The 25,433-nt window shown below is 38.5% G+C and overlaps 1 protein-coding gene across 4 annotated transcripts; it reads left to right on the top strand.

Annotated features, from left to right (window-relative positions):
• The first annotated feature begins 1,054 nt into the window (after positions 1 to 1,054).
• Positions 1,055 to 24,363, top strand: LOC131079759 (pentatricopeptide repeat-containing protein At4g02750). Of its 4 annotated transcripts, none has more exons than XM_058017798.2 (4): positions 1,055 to 1,360; positions 1,639 to 3,435; positions 23,188 to 23,413; positions 23,543 to 24,363. In XM_058017798.2, exon 2 carries the CDS (start codon positions 1,651 to 1,653, stop codon positions 3,181 to 3,183), a length of 1,533 nt encoding a protein of 510 aa, XP_057873781.2. In that variant the 5' UTR covers positions 1,055 to 1,360; positions 1,639 to 1,650; the 3' UTR covers positions 3,184 to 3,435; positions 23,188 to 23,413; positions 23,543 to 24,363. The 4 variants fall into 4 exon arrangements, with proteins under 4 accessions (XP_057873781.2, XP_057873780.2, XP_057873779.2 ...); XM_058017797.2 differs by adding an exon at positions 22,604 to 22,751 and having other exon boundaries at positions 1,055 to 3,435; XM_058017796.2 differs by adding an exon at positions 22,604 to 22,805 and having other exon boundaries at positions 1,055 to 3,435.
• Positions 24,364 to 25,433: the final 1,070 nt, after the last annotated feature.

Genomic DNA, 25,433 nt, shown 5'->3' with positions numbered 1-25,433 from the left:
TCCCCTATTTTAATGGAGGAAAATAAAAAATAAGCTTTGAAAAAAAGGGGGCTAGAAATAAACAACTGCTCATTGAAGAAATTGACATTGACTTCATCATATTTTTTAGCTCTTCTTTATATTATCAATAATTTCATTCGCAAAATGATTTAAGAGGATTGCATAAAAATAAGCAACAATTTTACTATTACGGGTGCTCCTCGAATCGCTCCTCAAAAAGTTGAGTGTAGCTAAAATAGCCGTTGCTAGCCAAAATAAGCTAAACAATAGCACGAGGAACTACCCTAACCCCACGTCACCATGCAACTGCTTAAGTCTATGTTTTGCTTATTTTTAAGCAAGGAAGGTGTCCCATGTAATTTGGAATCTTTTCTTACATTTGTGGAGCTGCTACTTAACAAATGAAAATAAGCTGAAAAAAAAGGAGGGATTGGAAATAAACAACAATTGCTTATTGAAAAAAATGCCACATGACTTCTTTCCATTATTTTTCTTTTTTATTTATTTGCCTTAAATTTTACCTCTAAATTTTAAGCAACGGCTGCGTCTATTCTGGCTCCAAAATGGACCTTTCGTACGTGTTAGAGACAGGTTAGTCAATTGCAGCCGTTCATTGCAAAATCGTCGGTGTAAAACGCGCGACTAACACGCGTGTTAGTCAATCCATACCGTCGTTTTGGAGCTAGAATAAACGCGCCCAAAAGCAGTGGCTACGTCTATTTTGGCTCCAAAACGGACCTTTCGTACAACGTGTTAGCGACAGGTTAGTCAATTGTAGCCGTTAATTACAAAATCGACGGTGTAAAATGCCCGACTAACACACGTGTTAGTCAATCCGTACTGTCATTTTGGAGCCAGAATAGACGCGAAGCTATTCTGGGTCCAAAACAGACCTTTTGTACAGTGTGACAGTGACGTGTTAGTCAATCGCAACTGTTTATTGTAAAATCGACAGTGTAAAACGCGCGACTAGTGTTAGTCAATCTATACTGCCGTTTTGGAGCCAGAGTAATGCGTCTCAAAAGCAGCTAGGGCATGAAGACCACAAAAAATTGAAAAGCAGCTCTAGCCAAAATAAGCGGCATGGGGCCAGCCCTAAGTTCCAAATTTTTATGTTATTTACTGATTTACTTTGATTTATGACGAAGAAGTTCTTACACCTTGTCTACCTAAAAAAAAATGTTGCAGCTCGGCGAGTTCGACTTTACCAGTGGTGGGACTGGGGATTTATCTCTAAAGTTTTGCACAATGTCATGTCTTTATGGTTCCATACCCTATTTTGGCTCTCTAAAAGTTTCGCAAAATCGTTAATGGAGGCAATACCAGCTCCGCCTTCATCTTCTCATGGCATACCGTTATCGTAAGCTTTTCAATTTTCAGTCTTGGCTTTATAATGCTAATAACATTTCTGTTGAACCGAATAATGTGATGAGAAGCATTTATCTGAGCCGTTCCCTGTCAGAAGCCAATCTTTTTGCAAAAACAAGCGGTGAATACGAAATAAATACTGACAAAGTCTACGATGCTTTAGACATTCTTTGTCAAGAGGGACGGTTGAAGGAGGCGATTCATTTTCTCTTCTCAACCGATTGGCGACAAATTTCGTGCGAGTGTGATATTTATTCCCTTCTCTTGCAGGGGTGTATTGATATGAAATCGGGCCGAGAGGCAAAGCGGGTTCACCTGTATATGATCAAGCATGGATTCATACCAGGACTTTTCTTGGGAAACCGTCTCGTAAATGTGTATATTAATTGTGGGATGTTGGATTATGCGCGTCAAGTGTTTGACAAAATGTCAACAAGGGATGTGGTTTCATGGACTACTATTCTTGCAGGCTATGCCAAAATGGGATTTATAAACCATGCGCGCCAAATATTTGACGAAATGCCCGATCGAAACGTGGTCTCTTGGAATGCAATGATAGCTGCATATGCTCAGCAGGGGTGTGGGGAGGAGGCCCTGCAATTATTTTGTAAAATGCAGAAGGCAGGAGTAAAATCTAAATCTGTTACATTTGTAGCCATTCTCAGCGCAATTGCCGGACTGGAGGGTTTAGAACCGGGAAAGCAAATTCATGCCTTTATTCTCAAGGCTGGGTTTGAGTCAAATGTGTTTGTGGGCAGTGCCCTGCTTGACATGTACGCTAAATGTAGATGTATAAAGGACGCGCATCAAGTGTTTGACAAGATGCCAGAACGAAATATAGTTTCTTGGAATGTAATGGTCGATGGGCATGGAAAATATGGTTCCATCTCAGAAGCTCGCTATCTGTTTGACAACATGGTTGAACGAAGTGTGGCCTCATGGACTGCAATGATTTCAGGATATGCTCAACGTGGGGATGCAGAGGAGGCTTTGAAGCTCTTTTGCCAGATGCAACAATCTTTATCGCAACCAGACCAATTTACGTATGCCTGTGTTTTTAGCATATGTGCCAGCCTTGCAGCTTTAGGTTACGGTAAACAAGTACATGCACGGATTTTGAGAATTGCTTTTGAATCATATACGCCTGTGGGAAATGGTCTTGTCACTATGTATGCTAAATGTGGAAGTATCAAAGATGCACACAATGTGTTTGACAAATTACCCCTAAAAAATGTGGTGTCATGGACATCAATCATTTCAGGATATGCCATGCACGGTTGTGGTTATGACGCTGTAAAGCTCTTTCAACAGATGGAACAAGCAGGGATTAAGCCTAATTGTATTACCTTCCTCAATGTTCTCTCTGCATGCAGCCACTCTGGTTTAGTAGACATAGGCCTTTCCTATTTTACTTCAATGACTGAAAAGCATGGGATCATACCAAACATAGACCACTATTCGTGCATGGTTGGCCTTTTAGGGCGGGCTGGATGCCTAGATCTTGTGAAGAATTTTCTCAATAACATGCCATGTGAACCAGACACTCGGCTTTGGTCAGCATTGCTTGGCATCTCTAGAATAAATGACCATGCGGAGTTGGGAAAACATGCGGCAGAAGCTCTTTTTCAGTTGGAGCCAAACAACTCTGCAACTTATATCCTTCTATCCAATATCTATGCTGCAGCTGGTAGGTGGAATGATGTTGCAAAAGTGAGGAAAATGATGAGAGAAAAAGGAATTAAGAAATTACCTGGATGGAGTTGGATTGAAATCAAGAACAAAGTGCATACCTTTGTGGTAGGTGATGAAGCATAATTGTAAATGGAGCAATTCTGTGAACACATTGTGATCCCAAATGTTGATGTAAAATATGCAGACACAATATTCTTAGAAAAAAAAACTCGTATAGACGCAATCCAATGCAAGTCAGAGACATGGGAACTAAGGGTAAGATTTCAGGGTGCTTTCTGAGTAACCAAACTTACACATACAGAGAATGTGCTCCTGCCTTCCACAGGATGCTTGTCCTTGATTGTGGATTTATGGGCTTATCCTATCATGTATATGGTGAGTTCCTTGCCCCAATCTTCTTCACTTCGTAAGGTGTTTTGAAACTTTTTGCAGAGGCACAAACCACTTCCATAGCTTTAATTGTTGTTGCAACCATGACATAGAGATAGTGACATTTTTGTTTAAAAAATTAAACTCTCTCCTAGCAAACTTTTGGATCCCTAGCTACAGTTCTTTGTTTTTAATTTTTTAATTCATTTTATTAAATGTGTAATGGAGGTGTGCCAGTGAGGAGTTTAAAGAGCTGATGTTCAAACTGTTTACATGGGGATCCAGATACCCACATAAACAATCAGCGAGTTGAACATAACACACTGGCCGTTTATGGACAGTGTGTTAATGCAGTTTTGGCATTCTTGCTTTTTGTATCTGTTTTGTGCATTTTTTAGTATTTCTAACTTGTGTGTTGGTGCTTCCGCTTTGGTTTTAGTGTTTCCATTGTTAATTTCAGAATTTTTGCCTAAGTTAACTCTTTGTTTGTAGGTTTAATGTTTCTACTTTATGTGCAAGTGTTTGTTTTGTTTTCACCATCTATGGGTCGTGTTTTAGTGTTTTTGCTAGTTCATAGGTTGTCTTCAATTTTGCCAACCATCTCAATTTGATCTTTGTTTTTCTGTTGTGTTCGCAGGTTTTAATTGTTGAAGCCCAAAACTTCCTAAATTACTAACGTGCTCTTATAGGATAGCTTGTCCAAGGTTGATTTTTTTTTTTAAAGTAAAAAATTAACCTCACATCTTAATAAGGGAATTAATCTGTATGTGTATCTTATTTGTCTCGTCCATGCAAGTAAAATTGTGTATGCCCTTTTCTTGCACCTTAGGGTGATGTTGAGGATCAAAAATAACTTTGCTTGTTTCTTTTGCGTGTGTTTTGTCTTCATGAATTAAACCATGTATGCTCTTTTCTTGTGCCTCGAGGTAATCTTGAAGATCAAATGTGGTTCCTTTCACTTGCATAATCCTAAGGTTGAATGTATGCTCTTCCCTTGTATAAATTCGTGATTTTGGGAATCAAGAATTCCATCCCTTTCTTTTTTCTTTTTTTAGGGGGGGTTTTATTGTCTTGGATTTGATCAACAAGAGTAAATCCCGAACCTTGTGTGCCAGTGAGTTATATAATTTCTAAGGAGTTGTTGTTTTAGGCTAAGTTGACATCCATTTTATAGTTTCCTAAGAGAAAAAGTAGGGAGTTACCCTTTTGGGCCAAGCCAAGCCATTAGATAGCATCCTAGTTTCACAAGACTTAGTCCTCATATACTTTCTTATATAAAATACTTCCAAGTTGAACTTATGCAAACCTAAGATAGAGAACCTTTTGGCCATTTGGTACTTATGATGCAGTGATAAGTGATTAGCCCTGGGAAGTTACTCACCATGTTCCTTTCGAAATGGAATAGTCGGCTATGGATATGGTCCTAAAATTCGATTATTATTGGTGGGCTCACAAGCCAAACTCTCCAATTGAGTAGCTAAGGCATTCTTGTGTCCTATTTCTCTTGTTTGTGCTAAATCCATGCAAAACTTGAAGCAAGTCTTGGCGAAGCCTAACCTAATCAAAGCAAGAATCATGAGCCCCCTTTTTGATGATTTTGTTAACCAGTCCAAAATTTCCTTTGAAAATGATGATGATGAGAGCCTTGTAAATCAAGACAAATACCACAATGATGAGAATCTTGTAGATCAAGATGAATATCTCGATAACCCTAATGGTTTTCCCAACACTAAATAAGGTTACACCCAACTAGATCACTTCCTACTTCAAAACAAAGTTGCCATGGTTAGGTACCTTATAAACATAGGAGCCAAGCTTCCCCCAAATTATAACCTTGAAAACTTATATGAGGGAAACCTTCCAAATCATTTAGAGCCCTGTAAATTAAGACAAATACCACAATGATGAGAAGCTTGTAGATCAAGATGAATATCCCGATAACCCTAATGGTTTTCCCAACACTAAATAAGGTTACACCCAACTAGATCACTTCCTACTTCAAAACAAAGATGCCATGGTTAGGTACCTTATAAACATAGGAGCCAAGCTTCCCCCAAATTATAACCTTGAAAACTTATATGAGGGAAACCTTCCAAATCATTCATCAGAATCTCATCCATCAAACAACCTATCAAACCATCCCTTAACCCTTCTAAATCCTAAATCCACCAAACTATCCATCAATCTATATAGTCCCTCATCCATTAAGCCATACATCAACCCATGTGAATCCTAATCCATCAAATCGTGCAGCAAACCCTCCATCAACTGTAGTATGCTGCTCTGTTTGCTGCCCAATTTTCTTTTGCACTTCTTTCATCCACTCAGCTATGAATTTCTTTTGTCAAACAGTTGGCAACCTTACTGATTTGCATTCTTTACTATGTCCTTTTAACTAGCAGTTTGCTTGATTGTTTAATGTTTGGTTTCATCAGACTTGCAAGTATTGCTCAGAATTTTAAAATTAAACATGCAACTTAAAATAAAGATTACCAAAGTAAATATTCTCTTAATAGTCACAGGAATACAAAGATCTGATCTGATTTGCAAATAACACCATATTTTGCCATTAAAGAACTCAGAGATTACAAACATATTACAAAATCAGAATAAGCTGTTCAGAATTTAACACAATATGCACCTTCAGTAGATTCTTCCACTATAGAATGCCATACCCAACAAGAAAATCCAATCGCCAATGTATGAACAGAAGCAATAAACTCTGAGTTTGCAGCAGCCCAACATACACTAAAATAATATGTTTAGCTTAAGTACAAGTCTCAGAATTTAATCAGCAGCAACTAGAGAAAGAAAACCAAGATCCAAGCTTTCAGAAAACTCCACGTCCAAGGCACAAATCTGCAAACATTGAAGCTAGAAACCCCAACACCTAGGGCACAAGATGGTCATGCCATTCCACGCCATTAATCCACAATTAAATATATACTTCAACCTCCAAATCAACCAACATAAATAAATCATTCAAAATTTCAAAACACTAGCAAACTCCAAATAAAACTCTAGGCAAGGCATCTAGCATCAAGAGTTTGCAATCTAACCGAAATATCTACAAATTTGTCTCTAAAGAGACTTTACAAATTTGTTGAAACCAACTGTGAATGCACTATGAAATACTTGTAAGATCTCTCCAACAAAAACCTACCAGAGTAGATCTTTCTCTACTGTAGAGTTAGTTTTCTTCAAGAGGGTTTTCATCCTTTAGGAAGGTTGAGATGGACCAAGTCCAAATCTCCAAAACCATGCAGGGTTTTCTGAGAGAGAAATTTCAGAAATAATAAACTCAACATGTCAAATGAGCTGTCTGTTGGTGTTTTGTTTTATCATCTACCAAACTCAGAATAAAATGTCCAAAGACACTCTATCCTCTCTTGAAAAATCCCTGCTTACGCTAAGATTGCTAGAAGATCATATGGCGATTCCAAGGTTTCTTTTGTCAAGTCTTGACATGTGGATAAGCTCAATGGGCGTTGTGATATGCTGGTAGTACACAAAGGGACTTACACTTGGATCGTTCAATTCACAATGAAGGTTTAGACAATGAAGCTCTATCATTTGGGACTTGGATAATGGAAACTGAAAAGGAGATAAGGGTTTTAGAAGTTCTAATCTATTCCTATGAATTCAAGAGATAATATTGACTAGGTGAACTCAATAACCACACTTTGCTTCGCCTCGCTTAAGACAACTACACAAAGTGGGTGCAATCTTCAAGGGACGTGCTTATGATCGGAAGTTAATCATACACAAAGGAAAGCTCAGACTAAGTTTACACAATGAACAAAAATCATCTGTTCATCAAAAGTATGAGCGGAGATACACTATAAATCAATAGATTCAATACTTATCAAATCTTACATTCATCTAACATACATGAAATAAAATCTAAACTATTGTGTTGAAGAAATTGAAAACCTTGCCAATCATTCAGATAATAGAGATTACAAGGCCTAAAAAGCACACAAGCAATATGTTATCCAAAATGACCTTCTCGCATCAATGTTTCAAAAACTTCACACTCTCCAAATGAGAGGAGGAAACCTTGTATAGGCTCACAAAAAGTTTGAATGGCTGAGATCGAACAGTGATCAAGGGCCCAGATTGAAAGATCAAAACCTTAATTAGGGTTTCCTAAAACTAACTACCCCTCGACCAATGAGAAAATTACATTTGGGGACACTTGGCCTTCTTGCTAAATATGAACCAACAATAAAAATAGAAGGTTATTGCATTGTGAAGTGTGCCCTCTAGAAGCTTCTGTGGATAAGTCAGGTTCATTGAACTTTGACATGTTGACTTGGAACAATCTGATTGGTTGGAAGATGACGAGGCGCCACCTCAACGTGTTGGATGTCTTCCCTGAATTCTCCAATTTGTGTGAAGAAATTGTCTAAGTATGGAAATTTGTTCCTTCTTGTCACCATCTGATTCTGATTGGGAGCTTGTCTTTGACTCTTCAGGAGATGAAATCCTTCAAGAAGTTGTCTTGATTGCTTCCATAGGTCTGGGATTGTATATGAAATCCCCCAAGAAGTCCAAAATTCTTTTCTATATTTTCACCAAGTCTCAGAACTTTTCTTTCTTGGTATCTTGAAATTCTTTCAAGTGCCTTGAATTTGGAGAAGAATTCCTTTATGCTTTCGCCATAATGGAGGAATTTGGAATTTCTTTGCCAAATTTTGGCCATCTTTATGCTCGAATGAACGTTGCTCGTGGACCTATCTTCAATTTTGACTTTGGCTCAAAACTCCATTTGTGTTTTCTGCGATGATCCTGCCTTTAGCTGCCATATATGACCTGCAAAACTAAAAGAAAATTAAGTTAAGGTTCTAACTTTGAGTGTACATTTTGAAGGTTTGATGGCAGAGTGTGCTTTGATTCTCCAATTCCTCAACACTTTTAGCTTTCAACAAGCTGTAACAGTGTAATCACTTAGAAATCTGAAAAATAAGAAAAACTCTGAGAGACTCATTCTGATCTAATAGGTTTTGGGAGTGAATTTGGTCTAAGAATGAATAACTTAGTCCCAAAATCTGTGAAATGAATGTTAAAATCAGATTTAAATTCTGGAAAATATGCGAAAATCAGACGAAGTTTTGAAAATCTCCTCCAAAACCTTGAAAAGTAGATTGAAAATCACCGAGAATGCCTTGAATCTTCATCAAAAGGTAAGGAAACAAACTAGAATACCCCTGTCACCTTGAGAAATAGATGAAAACCCTTGTTTGTCTTCTCCTCAATGCCTTAGAAAATTTTCGAACTGTTCTTGAAGCCCTGAAGATGCCTTAGAAAACCTTCAAAAGCCTCTTGAAATCTGCACAAAAACTCTCAAAACTTGTTGAAAACTCTTGAAACCTGCCAAGAAAAACTCTTAAAATTCTCCTCAAGTTTGAACTTTCATCATGAATGAAATGAATGAATGAATGACCATTTGTATAAACTTTCAAGTAGTTCGAATTTTTGCAATTAGAAACACAGCTGGTCCTTCCAACCTTGAACTAGTTTTGTTTCTATTTTTCTTCCATTCAACGAACCTAGACATGTCTTGTTTCTTTGTTGAGTTTAGTCTCTTAAGAAAGTTTCTATTTTCATTTCATTTGAACTCAGTCACTTGGGAAAGTTCTGATTTTGTTTCTAGTTTGAGTTTAGTTCCTTGAGAAAGTTTCTATTTTTCAGTTTGAGTTCATGAATCGAACTCCATCTTTTTCTTCTTCCAAATTCTGAAACTTTCTAAAACTTTCTTCTTTCCCTTAGCTCGAATTTTAAAACTTTCTTTCCTTGCTGCCAACCAAATTATTTCCCAGCCAAGGCGGACTTTGTCATAGATTTTCCTTATTGTTTTCCAGCTTGGGCGGACTTCATGAAATGTCTTCCATCTTATCGAGCAATGAGGGTGGACTTGGAAGACTTTCTTCTCCATCCACATGACAGACTTGGCAAGAGTCTTTCACTTCTCTTCAAAGCCTTCTACCATTGCTAGGCGGACTTTATCACACCTTTGCACCTCTTACATGGCGGACTTGGTGAGAGTTGTGCACCATGTTCAATCTCCTTCAAGGCGGACTTGAACAACTTCATTCCCCTAGCACATACATCCCAAGGCAGACTTCATTCATCTTATGCATTTGGTCTTTGTAGGAGGGTGAACTATATCATCTCCTTGCACCAAGTCAAGGCGGACTTTGTCAACTTCATGCCACATTGCTTGTTTGCTAGGCAGACTTGCCTTGACTTAGGAACCTTTCTCATGCCACTTCCAAATCCCTTGGACAGACTTGATTGATTTCATGCATCTTGTACAAAGGCGGACTTGAGGAGATTCATGCACCAAGGAGGGCGGAGTTCATTCATTTTAGGCACCAAGGAGGGCGGATTTTGTGAAATTCATGCACCATGAGATCAAAACTTCAAATCTTCTTAACTTGTGCAATACTCTTTGGATTTGTTTAAAATTTGAAAACCACTCATCATTCATCCATTGAATTCCTTTGGATCCCTAAAATTTAGGGAATTGGCTTTTTGAACAAAACTTGAATTTTGGAGGAATTTAACGATAATTTTCAGTGTAATTCGGAGCCAATAGTGCAAACCCTAGATCCTCTTTCCAAAAATAGGAGAAACTTCATAAAAATAGCCATTTCGGGGATCGTGCTTATAGTGCCAAAAAACAAAACTTCCTAAAAAATAGGAAAAAGCAAAAAGCAAAACTTTCCAAAAATAGAAAGTTGTCCAAATTCACTCAAATCAATTGCAATCTTCGTCCTTCAGACTTTCTAGGCACATTGACGATGTCTAGACTCTGTTCTGACCATGGCTTGCACAAACTGACTTATTACTTCCAAAACTCAAACCATTCAAAACTGACAAAAATGGTGCCGAGAAGGTTGCGAGACTCTAACAAAAACCTTGAAAGCAAATACAGGGAGGGTCCCCATTTGCAATGGGGCGATGTGTGAAAAAGGTCACAACATCTAGCGCCAATCTGAATAAATGTTCCCAAACATTTCAAAGATAAAATCAATCTATACCTAGAAGCTTAGGAAAATTCCTTCCAATCCATCAAATGACTAGAAAACATACTCAAAAAGGAAGCAAAATCTCATATTGGATCAAAACACTCATCTCCGATTACAAGTGTGTGCAAAATATGTTCATTTCCGTCTCAAAAGACCACAATGACTCTTCGGTTCCATCATGGCAAGTTATGTAGTTTAAGTGTTCTTTTGTCTTAACTCCAAAAGCATCCTTGGATAGAGCTTCGCTGCCAGCGAACGTCCATAGCCCCGACGAGGTTATCTCTATAATCTCACGAAGATTGCTCTACTTTCGGCGATTTATGTTTTTGTTATTGAGGGGTACACCTATAGAGATTTCCGCACACCCAAAGCCAAGTGTTTTGATTTTTCATTCTTTTCTTCTTTTTCTTTAGATATTCTTTTCTTTTCACATATTTCCACACTTTGGTTTGTAAGCAATGAAGCTCACATGGGCTTGAGCATTATAGTGGCGCTGAAGTAAGACTTTTGATGTTTTTCTTTTGTTTAGCCATGACTTCACCTAGGAGACCACAATGACTTAGAGAATTTTAAGTATGCAAAAATATAGTAATCATAGGATATTAGTGTCAAGACACGATAAATGATCCCCTTCCGAGTCAAGTACAAGTTCTAACCGAATGATGAAGTTGAAAAAGAACAACCTCGAATTCAAAAGTACTTCATAAAAATTATCCAAGAAATGGACTGAACATAGTTTAGCACAGACGCTAGAGTTCGTAAGATACAATGCCCTTCACGAATGGGATCCCCTTTTATTGAAAGCAAGACAAAACAGACAAGCAAACTAAACTAAGAAAGCAAAACAACTAATCTAAAGAAAACAAAGCAAACTGACCCGAACCATGAAAGAAAACCTACTCTAAACAAAAACCAAAATTTTAAGCGAACAACACTCAAAAGACCTAAGTATATACAGCTTCTAGCATGATTTCTCAGGATGTGTAGCAACAACAAAGCAATAGTCACAGTGCGAAGCCTTGCAAACTTATCTTTAAACTCGGAAAAATATACTTTTCAAAGTACAAATATGAAACTTAAGCAAAACTTCAGGAAAGATTAGTAACTGGGGCAATTCATTCGAACCATGATTAATCCATAAACAAGTTGTCTCTCCTAACTCTCCATTATCAAAATGATATTCTTTATAGTGTACAGTAGGGAAAGATACAACTTGGTGGTCTTCATTCCTAAACAAGAATTCTTGCTCGTCATCCATTGCTTCATCAGGAGGTCGAAGTTGATGGTGAACCATACCACTTGCATCTGACATATGCAGATCAATGTCACATTCCAAATTGGGTGGAGTGTGGCGGGAATTAGATTCAAAGGGAAATTTGGAAATTTGGAACATTTCATGTGCTGGCTCCTTTTGAATCCTTAACAATGGATCAAGCCCCAACCCGAATTGTTCTTCATTTTCTGTCTCTGTCATAGTTGCTTGTTCATCAGGTAGCGTTCCATTTTTCTCAATTTCATCCAGCAATTCCTCCATGATTGTGATCTTTGGATCGAGTTCCGAACCAAATTCCATTCATATTCTGCTTCCATCTCGGCAGCCCATTGATCATCAAACATTCCGTCTTGCCTTAAGCCACTTATCATTTCTTCCATCTCGTTCATGCATGATTGGACCTTTTCATCAAGGACTATTCCTTCTTGAAGTGCACGAGAACCTTTGACACCATCTCTACTTTGAGCCAAGTCCTCTATTCCATTGTATGAAATGGCATGAACATGCAAAACCCTAACACACACACATGCTTGCAAATGAATGATGTAATGATGCTCCAATGGATAGATGAAGAATATGTAGCTTTGAGGAATGCTAGATGATGAATGCTTGAATGCTTTATGCTTGAATGTAGTCTCCTTGCCTTCTCCACCTTCTCATGCTCTCACCTTATGATTGTGTGTTATGCCAAATGAGAGGGGAAGATCTTCTTATATACTTGCCTATTGTCAAATATTTAATTTTCCGACAGACGCTGACATAGGGGATTTATTTCCTACTCAAAATTGAGATAGGGCCTAGGGGCCAAGATAGGTTCCAATTAGGGAGGACCAGGGCATGGCGCGTTGGTCCTACCACAGTTTGGGCCAGGATCAAAGGGCTATGCAGGTTGCAAGATGCAAATATGAGGTTTGGTTGCATAGGGGAGGCATAAATAGGTCTCGATCAAGCATGGGGATGAGACTGGTAAGGTGAGGGCCCAAGATGCGGTCAAAATTGCAAGGGGTGCAATTTTAGGACGTTACAAGATCCAAGATCCATAAGCCTCATAAATCAAGAGACACTGCACTTGTTGATGCATAAAATTGAGGAACTACATCCAAGATCTAATTGAGGAAAGAGACATCAAGCTTAGTGGAAATGCACCCACATTGCAAGGTAAACAATTAGTTATATATCAAGATCTTTATCTAAAACATGATCAAACTTGTCCTCAACCAACTCAAGGTCAAAGCACCCAGATTGATCCCATTGATCTTAACCAAGCAGAAAAATCTCATCAACTTGTCCCAACTACCTTTGTTTGGGTTGGTCTTCTTGTGGATGAACAAATTGAAATCTCCAACAATTCCTAACTATCTAATGATGATTTCACATATTGTTTCCAAAGTAACACATAACCCATTGCAAATCAAATGTGTAGAATCATGAACTATGAAGAAAATGATTAGGCCTTCATGAACAAGGAATCCTTCAACCCATTCATTTTTATGCAAACCATGGATCCTAAGGCATTGGATATTAATCTTCTGATAATTAGAATAAGGATGTTAGTGGTACTCCAAGAGTGCTAGGGTAACTTCTCCCAACATCAAAACAAGTTCCTCTCATCGTTGCTACAAAGAGCTTGTTGCCACCAATCCTTTCATCAACACCATCATCCCCATCACCAACCTTTTTGTCAACCCCATTATCCCCATCTTCAACTCTTTAATCAACCTCATCATCCCCACCACCAACACTTTCATTGACCTTGTCGTCTTTGTCCCCAATCCTTTCATCGATTCAGTCATCCCTATTACCAACCTTTTTGTTGACCTTGCCATCCCTATCACCAACCTTAACCATCCATTACCTTCAATCAACAAATTCACAAACTAACTAACCTATTTCACAATGGCGAAGCTATCACCACCTTCATGGGACCCCACAATAAGATTTCCCTTAGGGATCATAAAATAGGTTTAGAAATCGATTCAGTGCATCAACATATCCCAAGGAACCCATCCAAACACCTAAAATCTCCACACTTGAAAAGTCTAAATCCCAAGCAATTGAAAGGCCAAAGTCCCAAAGATCTATGTGGATTTAAAATCCAATGATTCTAAGTCCTCCATTCAAAATCCAAAAATCTTGAACTCCAATATCCACGAATTCATTGATCATTTGGGTCCCAAAATCTAGTCTACAAAATCCAAGAACTTCAAAAGAGAAGACAGCCTTAAAGCGTCCCCTCCCCCCTCCCCGTCCTTGGTACTTGGAAAAATTTGACAGGGGACATATGGGACGACTAGCCATCCTCAGGACAGCTAGGAGACGTCCAAACACCCCTCCTTTGTCCCGGGGACGGCTAGCCATCCTCAGGACAGCTAGCCATCCTTAGGACAGCCAGGGGACGTCCAAACACCCCTTCTTTGTCCCGGGGATGGCTAGCCATCGCCTAACATACCCAAACACAATTTTATGTAATTTGAAAAAAACTTACAACCTTTCAATGCTTGTTCCGTTTATCTTGTTTCATACAGTGGAGAACATGTCTAGTATACAAGGACTTCTATAGACAATGTTGGCATGCTATATTCAATGTTCACTATACTGCTGAATACAATTTAAGTCATAGTTGGCAAGAAATGGCATTTTCATAAAGCAAAAATAGTAAAATAGTAATACCCATGATTCCTATTTACACACCCATGCTCACAAAGGTTCTATAATGTCTATGACGAATGCATTATTAATGTTATGATATGAATACTTGTAATCTCTCTATATTTTTAAAAATTTCCCTAATTTTTAACAGACGACCCTTCAGGTTTCCTCCACTCACTCATCCAATTCACACTTTGCAACCACTAGCTAGTCATCCATATCACACCATCATATCTATCCTCATTCTCACTTTTGACCTTGATAAGGAATTGGACAAGATCTTGAAACATGTTTTTGGCAATCACTCGATATGTACATTTTTTTGCAGCAAGCACTTCAACATAGCATCATAAATGGCACATCATAAAGTGGGGCATATCATTCCTATGTGACATAGTCCTTGGAGACCACATCTTGCTTCCCCTCTCCACTTCCATGACGAGTCCCATCTCTCATCCCTATCCTTAATCCCACTCTTTCATCCATCCAACACCTTCATCTATATTGTAAGAATGAGTTCTTTCCTTAAATGATTCAAATGCTGACCAATCCCAAGTGCATCATGCAACAAACCCAATCTCGACTCAAATTCACAATCTTAAATTTTAGATACCCAAGCCTTGAAGATTGTGTTCCCATACCTAGTATCCAATCCACGTGGCCAGTCCAAAATCTGAAGCTCCGCACAACAACATAGAAAGCTCCAAACAAAATCTAGCCAAGTAGCTCAACACATCTGAAAGCATCCACAAGTTTCATCCTCAGTCTTGTTGAAATCCAAATCTTGTTCAATTTAACCACTACATTGTTATTAGGATATATTGTTCCAAATCCTTGCATTGTTCTCAAGATATACTCTTCCTATATTAACAATGCTATCATCATCACCATTGAATTAATTAATCATTGGCTTTCAAGATATAATGTTCCCATGCTAACAAAATATCATCATCACCATTGAATTAATTAATCATTGGCTTTCAATTTGATTAGGGACAAAGTCTTGTTTGTCTTCTCTTTTCATCATTTGTGCATGCTTCTTTGTTTCTTTTGTTAGTTGATCCCCAAGTCACCTCATTACCAAGGTCATCATGTTCTTCCCTATCATGGTGCATCTAATCATATGCTTGCTTTGGTGTCAATGCGTCACACACTTGGCACAACATTATCATGATAAGGGTGCATAATGTCTAGTGCTCCAACGAATTTTGGTTGCTCACTATAATAAGGACCCCTTAAAAAAAAAATAATCTATAGCATATACCTACCCTCAACCATACCCGATCATCACATCATATCATTTGCATTATCCTTGTCATCATACATGCATATCATAACCCTTTGCATCCCATCCCCTTTATCAAAATCATTTCTTAATCTCCATGCATTCCTAGCTTCCTACTTCTAACCATCCCTCCTATCTATTCAAATTCCTTCCTTCCATTGCTCATCCGTTGCAACTTGGTTCTCCTTTCAAGAAACCACCGGGGTTTTATCAATCCACCTACTCTCTTGAAGGGGGATCCCTAACCTGTTAATTTTAGGATCAGACTGATAACAGTAAACAGAAAATAACAAATGCAACACACATAACACAGCAGTACCCTGGGAAAACCTCCCTCTTGGAGGTGAAAAACCCAGCAACAAATATCTCAGATTGTATTAGATCAAAATACAGTAGCAGACTTACGATATTCCCTTGCTAGGGCATAACCAAAACTAGGGCAAACTTATCTGTCATACAATAATCTGATCAATTATCCTTCAAGGGCAGAGCACTGTCACTGTGAATTAATTTGCCAGCCCAGAATGAAGGTGATCGCTGATCTAAATGAAGTTCGCCAATCTGAATACAAGTTCGCTGTCCTTGTCTGATGAATTCGCTGCACTTTGATCAGTCTGCCAGCCGTAGATAATTCGCCAATAAGGAGATAGTTCCCAGGTCTAGGATGATTGACATGCAGAAGTAAATCGCTGATTGCGAAGATAGGTAATTCGCTGATTGTTTTTATTGATTGTAGAATGATCACAAATCATCTTGAATATATATGAATTAATGCCTTCAATAGATCATAGTCGGCCTTGTAGTTTTGGCGCCAAGAATAGGATCAGACCTTTAATTACAAGTTACATATAGGTCGGCCCTAATTACAAGTTACATATGACGCCCAATTAGGCTAGACCAATACATGTTGACAAGTTGCATTATTGCGCAAGGGGTTCGCCCATTTAGGGCCAGACCTAATTGCTTTACAAGTTACACAAGTTACATGCTGCCGCCCATGATTACATATTAAATTATATCATCATTATGGCTAAGGCCGATAGGCTACTTAGCCATCAAACGTGCTAGGTCGGCCCCTAGAAGACTTCAACCTAGCTATACATCAACACTCCCTCTTAGCTAGGGAGGAGTCCTCAATAAACGAGTCACATAGTGACAACCATCATGGCTACTCCCATGAAAAATGCAAATGAACACAACCACCATGGCTACTCCCAAAGGGTGGGTCCATCATGGCTACTCCCATGAATGGAATTACACATGAACTCAACCACCATGGCTACTCCCATGGATGGAAACATGACGTCATCTCAACATGACGTTCACCATAGCTGCTCCCAGAGGGTGAACAAACACAAGTGCTTAGTCATGGAATGACATCCACCATGCCTACTTGCAGAGGGTGGGTCCACCATACCTACTCGCCAAAGAAACGGGACTCGGACTCGGCTCGGACTCGACAAGGCCGAATTAGACTCGGACTCGGGACTCGGAGTCAGACTCGGCTGGACTCGGGAAAGTGAAAAACTCAAGAAATTTAGAGATTTTTAAAGATTTAAAACTTGTTTCAGGCACCCTTTATTGAATACACCTTAAAGACACAATAACATCATCAAACTCGTCTCATTTGATTACATACACAAGTATACATCAATCACATAAGCATAAACGCAAATTGTAGTTGAAGGAAATAACAAACATAGATATATAAATATTGTCAAATGTATACAATATTACAAAACTCATGGAATAAAAAATCCATGTCATCATCAAATGTTTCATACAAATACCAAAGGTAAATACAACTACAAGCCTATGGCTCAGAGGAGCCTGCACCCTCCGGCCCTGGCCCCGACCCCCTGCGAAGGTGTCTAAGGTAGGTCCTGCATGATTCGACAGCCATAGCCGCTCCTCGTGACACCATGCCATGCTCACCAACATCAGGAACATCTGTGTCACTATTTGCCTCTGAATCTCCTGTCTGTGCTTGTGCTCTCCGCTCCTCCTCTGCCATGGCTATAGTCTCAACCTCTATATCTATCTGGTCGATCCAATCAGTGTCAAAATCGGAGGTTAAATTTTCTCTACTTCTATCGACGCAGTTTCCCCTCATATTTTTCGATGGGGGTTTGGGGGCAGCGCCCCCAAGGTGGGGTCAAGGGGTAGCGCCCCTTGTGCGCTCCCTGTCGCGTTACAGGGTGAGGTCGAGGGGCAGCGCCCCGCGAGGCCAAAAAAACTTATTATTTAATAAAGGCGTCGGGTGTTATTTTTCTATTGGATGACATGTTGTAACCCTAATTTTTCTCATTCTCAGGCAGAGGTTGTAGTGAACAAAGATGAGACTATTCATTTAAAAAAAACTTTTTAAAATGTTTTTTTTTGTCATTTTACTTAACCCAGCCAGTAGTCGAGTTTCAAGCACTGGACTCGCCGAGTTTGGCGAGTTTATGCCAAACTCGCCAACTCGGCGAGTCTGGCGAGTTTGCTCACCAAACTCAGCCGAGCCCGAGTCCGAGTTCCAGAGACTCGGCGAGCATGTCTCGGACTCGGACTCGCCGAGTTTGGCGATTTTCTAATCTCTGCTACTCGCAGAGGGTGGATAAACACAAGTGCTACATCATGGAATTTCTTCCATGACATCCACCATGCCTACTCGCAGAGGGTGGATCCACCATACCTACTTGCAGAGGGTGGAACGAGGGCTTTCACCTCAAATTTCTCCTAGATAAGAGTGCATTACCACCATGCCTACTTGCAGAGGGTGGTTCCACCATGCCTACTCGCAGAGGGCGGAACAAGGGCTTTCACCTCAAACTTCTCTTGCAGAGAAGAATGCATTAACAAGGGATTGCACCTCGAACTTCTCCCTCACAGAGAATAACTCATTAGCAAGGGATTGCACCTCAAATTTCTCCATCATAGAGAAAAATGCTTTAACCAAATCTTCATGACGATGTAGCTCCCTCTGAAGCTGAAATGTTAGGCTCCCTTTGAAGCTAAAAAAATCAGGCTCCCTCCGAGGCTGAAAAATGACAGTCTCCCTCTGAAGCTAAAAATCAGGCTCCCTCTGAAGCTGAAATGACATTTCCTCCTTTTAGAATAAGAAATCTTCTGAGTTGACATTTGACCTTGGCTCCTCCTGAGGTGTCTTTATGCCAACTTCTGTAGAAGAAGCTAGAGGAGTAGACTTGAATTTGCACTCTCGAGCATAGTGACCATACTTATCACACCTAAAGCATTGAATGTGAGATAAGTTCTTCCTTTTTGATTCAGAGACAGGATCTGATTCTCTATCTCTATCCCACTTCCTTCTTTTGCCTCTTTCCATACGTGTAGCAAGGACTTGACCATGTTGGCTCTTAATGGTCTTCTTGATTTCGTACATCGCCTCCAAAGTTTTAAACATCTCTATTTGTGTTCAACTTGGAGATGATAGGAACAATGTGGTCTTTCATGGAGTCAACTAACATCTTTTGTGCCTTGATGTCTTTCTTTTTCCATTGAATCTTTTCTTCATCTTCCTTTCGCTTGGAAGCTTCTCTGTTTACAAATTCTGCCAGCTCACTTTCATTCAAAGCGAGCATGATTCTGAATCTCCCTGATGTAAAGTTTGATGCCCCATCCAATCTGTCTTCAATTCTGAGGCTGTTCACCATCTTGAATGAAGCGGTAAGTAGCGTGAAGTAGGAGAAGTGAAGCAAACTACTATCAATCTGATCACAATCAATTCAAACTAAGCTCTGATACCATGTTAACTTTAGGATCAGACTGATAACAGTAAACAGAAAATAACAAATGCAACACACATAACACAGCAGTACCATGGGAAAACCTCCCTCTTGGAGGTGAAAACCCCAGCAACAAATATCTCAGATTGTATCAGATCAAAATGCAGTAGCAGACTTACAATATTCCCTTGCTAGGGCATAACCAAAACTAGGGCAAACTTATCTGTCATACAATAATCTGATCAATTATCCTTCAAGGGCAGATCACTGTCACTGTGAATTAATTCGGCAGCCCAGAATGAAGGTGATTGCTGATCTAAATGAAGTTCGCCAATCTGAATTCAAGTTTGCTGTCCTTGTCTGATGAATTCGTTGCACTTCGATCAGTCTGCCAGCCCTAGATAATTCGCCAATAAGGAGATAGTTCCCAGGTCCAGGATGATTGACATGCAGAAGTAAATCGCTGATTGCAGAGATAGGTAATTCGCTGATTGTAGAATGATCACAAATCATCTTGAATATATATGAATTAATGCCTTCAATAGATCATAGTCGGCCTTGTAGTTTTGGCGCCAAGAATAGGATCAGACCTTTAATTACAAGTTACATATAGGTCGGCCCTAATTACAAGTTACATATGACGCTCAATTAGGGCCAGACCAATACATGTTGACAAGTTACATTATTGCGCAAGGGGTTCGCCCATGTAGGGCCAGACCTAATTGCTTTACAAGTTACACAAGTTACATGCTGCCTCCCATGATTACATATTAAATTATATCATCATTATGGCTAAGGCCGACATGCCACTTAGCCATCAAACGTGCTAGGTCGGCCCCTAGAAGACTCCGAACTAGCTATACATCAACATAACCCACCTTCTAATATCATTTTTTTTGAATGACTAGGGCATCCTATCACAGATCACCAATTATATTTCATTTGAGTGTTTATATTTATATTCTTTGAAATGACATCACTTCTTTTAGTTGTGGCACCACTTCAAAGAGGGGCCAAATATAGATATTCAAATGTTTCCATATTTCAACTTAACATTGTCACACTTCCATCAATATGCATCTTTAATCTTGTATCACATCTTCACTAATTAATTAAATACAAGTGTATAATCAATCAAATTAACCCCCCTTCACTTATTAATTAGTTACCTTAACCTTCTTCCATCACTAATTAATTAGATAAATGTTTATCTAATTAATTAGGCTAGTGCACATTCATCATATCATTTTAAAATAAAATAAATCATATCCACTGAAATCCAGAAAATCAAACCTTTACATCTCCACTCCCCATTCAAGTTTATTGTTGATCACCCACTTACACTCTCCTCAAACATCCACATGTGTGCATCTTGACCTTCTATTTAAGTTCTATCTTGACCATCCATTTACATTCTCCTTAAGCCTCCACTTCCTTGCATCTCCTTTCTCCATGAAATTTAAAAACATCCTAGCTCTTCATCCACTTGATCTAATCCTATCCATCCACTTGCATCATTTTAATTCCTCCTCACATGCAGATCAATCTCATCAATCCAATCTAAAACATGACCTCAACCATTCATATCATGAGCAAAAAATCTATATAAACCCCCATTTGAAGGACATTTTCTATATGTGGTGGTGCTTCAAAGATATGGGTACATGCTGCCACATTGGGGCCTCTCATGAGCAACATATATTCTACACCTATCCATCCTTCATCCACACGAAGGAGCATATCTCAAACATCATGCAGGTATAATGCTCGTGTCTAGTCTTGCTTTTGCTTGTTCTTTTGTTCCTTCATTCACTGTATCCTAGGTGTGGTCTAATTTAGATTGAGTGCTTTATGTTTTTATGCATTTCCTCTTGTTATACTCCAAATTTCATTAACACAATGAAACTTTTTATGCAATTTGGAGATGAAGAAAAAACATCACAAGAAGTAGGGTATCTTATGTTGTGGAGTTGCTAGTAGTTGATTGGAGCCATGCGTACAAATCAATTTTTTATTTAGCCAATAGGCCATTCTATATCAGATTTTATTGTTGACTGCCAAATTTTGTAGTACAAAATACTTCAATTTTTATTTCACATACAAAAAAACTATGGCTTGCTACCTGTTCATTAATCATTGTATGCTGTATTACAGAATGATTAACATTTGCTCTCTTTGGGCTTTGATGTAATGCTTGTGCTTAATAAGTATTGGTATTCTCTGCATTCACAGAATACGCAAGCTCAAATCTTTTTCTTCCCTCTACCATCTGCCTGCCATGCAACAACATTCCATTTTATCTTTATTAAAAGAAACTTTCCTAGGGGTACTCTCCATTCTCCAACACTTGATTCTGTAATGGATTCTTCCATAGCCCTTGCTGAGGCCTCAAAGGTCGAGGGTTCAACTCTAGCTGAAGAAAATGTTCAAAATCAGCAATTGGAGTTGGGAAAGGCTCCAGCAGAAAGTTCTGCTGCAGTTGGCATTGAAAATGGTTCAGAGAGCACAGCTTGTGTGTGGTTTGTTAGTTCCCTGGTGGAGGGATTGGTGAGCACTGTGCATGCCCATGATGGCTCAACATCTGTAAAAGAAGATGTTGCAAAGGGGTCAAAACCCTCTGCTAAAACCCCAGATGAATTAGACGCTCTTTTTGACAAAGGTTGCATTGCTTTGAAAAATAATGATATATCATCTACGCTGTCGATTCTTTGTCTTGTGCTCTATAGGCGAGGCATGTATTTTTATTTATTCACTAGGCTGCAAATCATTTGTCTTGTTTTTTTTAAATTTTATATGAACCGGCTCCAACTCAAACCTGGGGTCTCCTCATCACCGTCTTCAACATGATAACATCCTCTGTCACTTGAGCTATACAACCTCTTTGTGTTTCAGGTTGTAGCTTACTTTTTTCTAAACAATCAATTTGTCTTGCTTTTTTGTAACTACTGGCTTCGTGTTTTTTACAAATTGCAATTTTTAAGCTGAATGCCTTAAATTGATTGTTCTTTTCTTTGTTTTGTTTGAAAGCATAAATATTCTCCTTTATTGTCGGTGGATTCCACATTTATTTTTAGTGGTGATTTGGTAAGCAATATTTGTGAATCATGGCATATCATTTTTTAGTTGTTGGATTGTGTAAGAACTAAGAAGCCTTTATTAATTTTCTCTCATTAAAGTTTTGTTTTCTTGGAAATTGTGTTTACAGCTTGATGCATGCCTTGTGATTCCTATGGAGCCTGGTCAATAATGAAAATGCTGTTTTAATCTTTGTCTATGTTTTAACTATTTGGAGGCTTTAGACAAGAGCAGTACTCGATAAGAGCTTTGGGGATAGACCAATATTGCATTTCATTGTGAGCAATCCGAATTTTTTCTTGAGTGCAAGAAGGGAAACATTTGATTGCAAGGTTGTAGCACAATTAATATACTTGCTTTAAAATGTCTTTGCTTGCTTGTAGAGGATTTCTCAGTTTCTGCAAAGGATTACCTAAGAGCTTTGTCTATATTAGAACAAGTGGATGAATCCCAAAGTCATCATATGGCTGAGTGGTATCCTTAGTGTTGCTTTATTGCTACGGGCAGTACTTAATAGGGATTCACCTTTTGTAAAAATAAAATGTACCTGCATATTAAATCATAGTATACTTTAGATATAGGGATCTACGTTGTCAAACTCATATTTATCAATATTATATGTATGCGTGTATGTATTTATTTCTTACAATTTGGTGCCTTAATGTTCAGTCTTAAATTATAAAGAGATGCTTCAAAATTTGTTTGGCTCTACAGATGCAGACCAAGACTCATGAAGCTCGTAGTCATTGTCAGAGGGCTGTTTGCATATGTACATCTTTTATGCAGACTCTGAGAGATGAGCTTGAGACATCCAAGCTTGAAATGGCTTTCAAACAAGTATGCTTCTGTTGGAGTCGTCAAAGATAACATAGAGCCAATAGAGTCAAAGGAGGAAGACATTGAAGTGCTCGAAAGACTAGTGGCTGACCTTTTAGATAAGGTAAATGGTTATTGGGGTTTTAGGCATCATTTATCAGGGTTGTACTTTTATAACAGCTTTTGGCATTGATATGTTGTACACATGGTTTGCAAATTGTTAATCTTATTAACAGGTTTTTGGCATTTACAGGTTGTGCATATGTTTTGCAAATGGTTATGCGTATTAAAAGGTTTTGGTGTTCAAAGTTTGTAGATCTGAAACAAATGATGACAAAACCATCATTACCTGAAGTTGTGTAGTTTTTTGATGATAAAAATGTGACTGAAGATGAATTTCAATTTGCTCGTAGTGGAGGCAATCTGAAAGAAGCAAAAGTAAGCAACTGGTCCTTAGAATTGAACTGTCATTCATCTTGGTGGTGTAGGGAGAGGTTTAAAATGTGGGGCACAAGTTCCTATTAATGCCTTCCAACAAAACCCAAGAGGCTTTCCTTGGATCACCTTCAGATTGCACTTTGTGGAAAGAACTGATTTCTCTTCTATGGAAGTATTGGACACAAAAATCCAAAATTCTGAAGGCCTGGCAGAGTAATCTGGATTCTGCATAGCAATCATGGATTGAATTGAATTCCATAAGAAGATTTCATAATCTAGCAGATGAATTTTTGGGGGATTCTTGTTGCCATCATAAGGGGGACTCAAAAGGGCTGTTGTATGTAATTTACTAGAATGTTTTACTTTTTAGTTGAATCTCCAACAAGGAATAGTAAAGGCCATGTCTGCCATTGGAAGCACAATGGTTAAGGAAGGTTAAATGGTAGAACGTTCGGTTTTGTATTTAGTTAGATTGTAGCAATTAATTAGGTTAGAAGACCCATTTAAATTTAATGGTCGTATACTTCATCTTAATATTGCTTGTAGAAAGTGTATGGTGTCTATTATGTACGTCTGTGAGGATGATCTTATATTATTATCTTTCTTACTGGAAATACTTTTGTAGTTGATGTCAAACGGTTTCTATATTTTTTATCAAACTCAATCTGTTTTCACTTGAACTATCAGAACTTAGACTAACTATTAATGTGTGATATTATACTGTATTGTTGCAATGCTTGGAGTAATGATTAATATTGGTAGGTTATGAGTGGTTGCTTTACTATCAATGCAATGATATTCATGTCTTCGAATTTAGTTTCATTTTTTTATTTTATTTTTGTTGCGTTGCCACTTAGTTACATATGGCACCTGCATCTCTTTGGAATGGGATCTTACTTAGTCTTTTCGTAGTCAAACTTCACTTAATGCCTTATCAAGTACATGGCATTTATTTTCATAGCATTGCAGTAGGGTATATCACGCATCTCTTTGGAATGGGATCTTACTTGGTCCTTTCGTAGTCAAACTTCACTTAATGCCCTATCAAGTACATGGCAGTTATTTTCATAGTTCGCATTGCAGTAGGGTATATCACCACATGAAATTGTCTAAATGGGATTATTTGTCTACATATTCGTTGCATTTCTAATTACCATCTCTTTGTACAAGTAGAATTCTGTGTAAGGGGAACTTGGATATCCGATGCTGGGGTATTATATGGAATAACTAATTAAAGAGGCTTCTTTCTTATGGGTTAAACTTTGCCATGGGACTCCAGATCAAGCAATTTAAAGGATGCAGACATCGAAAAGGCAAATGCAAGCTAATTTGGTATATGTAACTGAATCAAATAGCAAGCAAATTGATGAAATCAGGATGGAATTGAGATAATTGGCGGTGTAGGCTCTTCAACTATTCAAACTCTATTTGGACGAAAAGGTCATAATTTCTGTCTTATATGGAACAAGAGTGACGGGTATCTTGCTAGTCTCGAAGGAGATTTGTGCTACCAATAACCAAAATTTAGCAGGGTCTTTGAATCCTAAAAGTTTGCACAAATCACTATTTAAGGCAATATGTTTTAGCCCTTCACCTTATTGTAAAATTGGAAACAATATGGGTAAAAATTGATGCCTAGATCGAGGGCAATGTGGTATTCTATTTCACTAATTGTTGAGAACTTGTACTTTGAAAAGGTCACAAAC

This window comes from Cryptomeria japonica, chromosome 6 (assembly GCF_030272615.1).
Source record: "Cryptomeria japonica chromosome 6, Sugi_1.0, whole genome shotgun sequence".
NCBI lineage: Eukaryota > Viridiplantae > Streptophyta > Pinopsida > Cupressales > Cupressaceae > Cryptomeria > Cryptomeria japonica.
Note: the sequence above shows the minus strand (reverse complement) of the source record. Positions and strands in the feature narration are given on the sequence as shown.

Bases quoted from the DNA above. Each gene is read 5' to 3' on its own strand.
- LOC131079759 (XM_058017795.2), top strand. From the start codon at position 1,345: ATGGCATACCGTTATCGTAAGCTTTTCAATTTTCAGTCTTGGCTTTAT.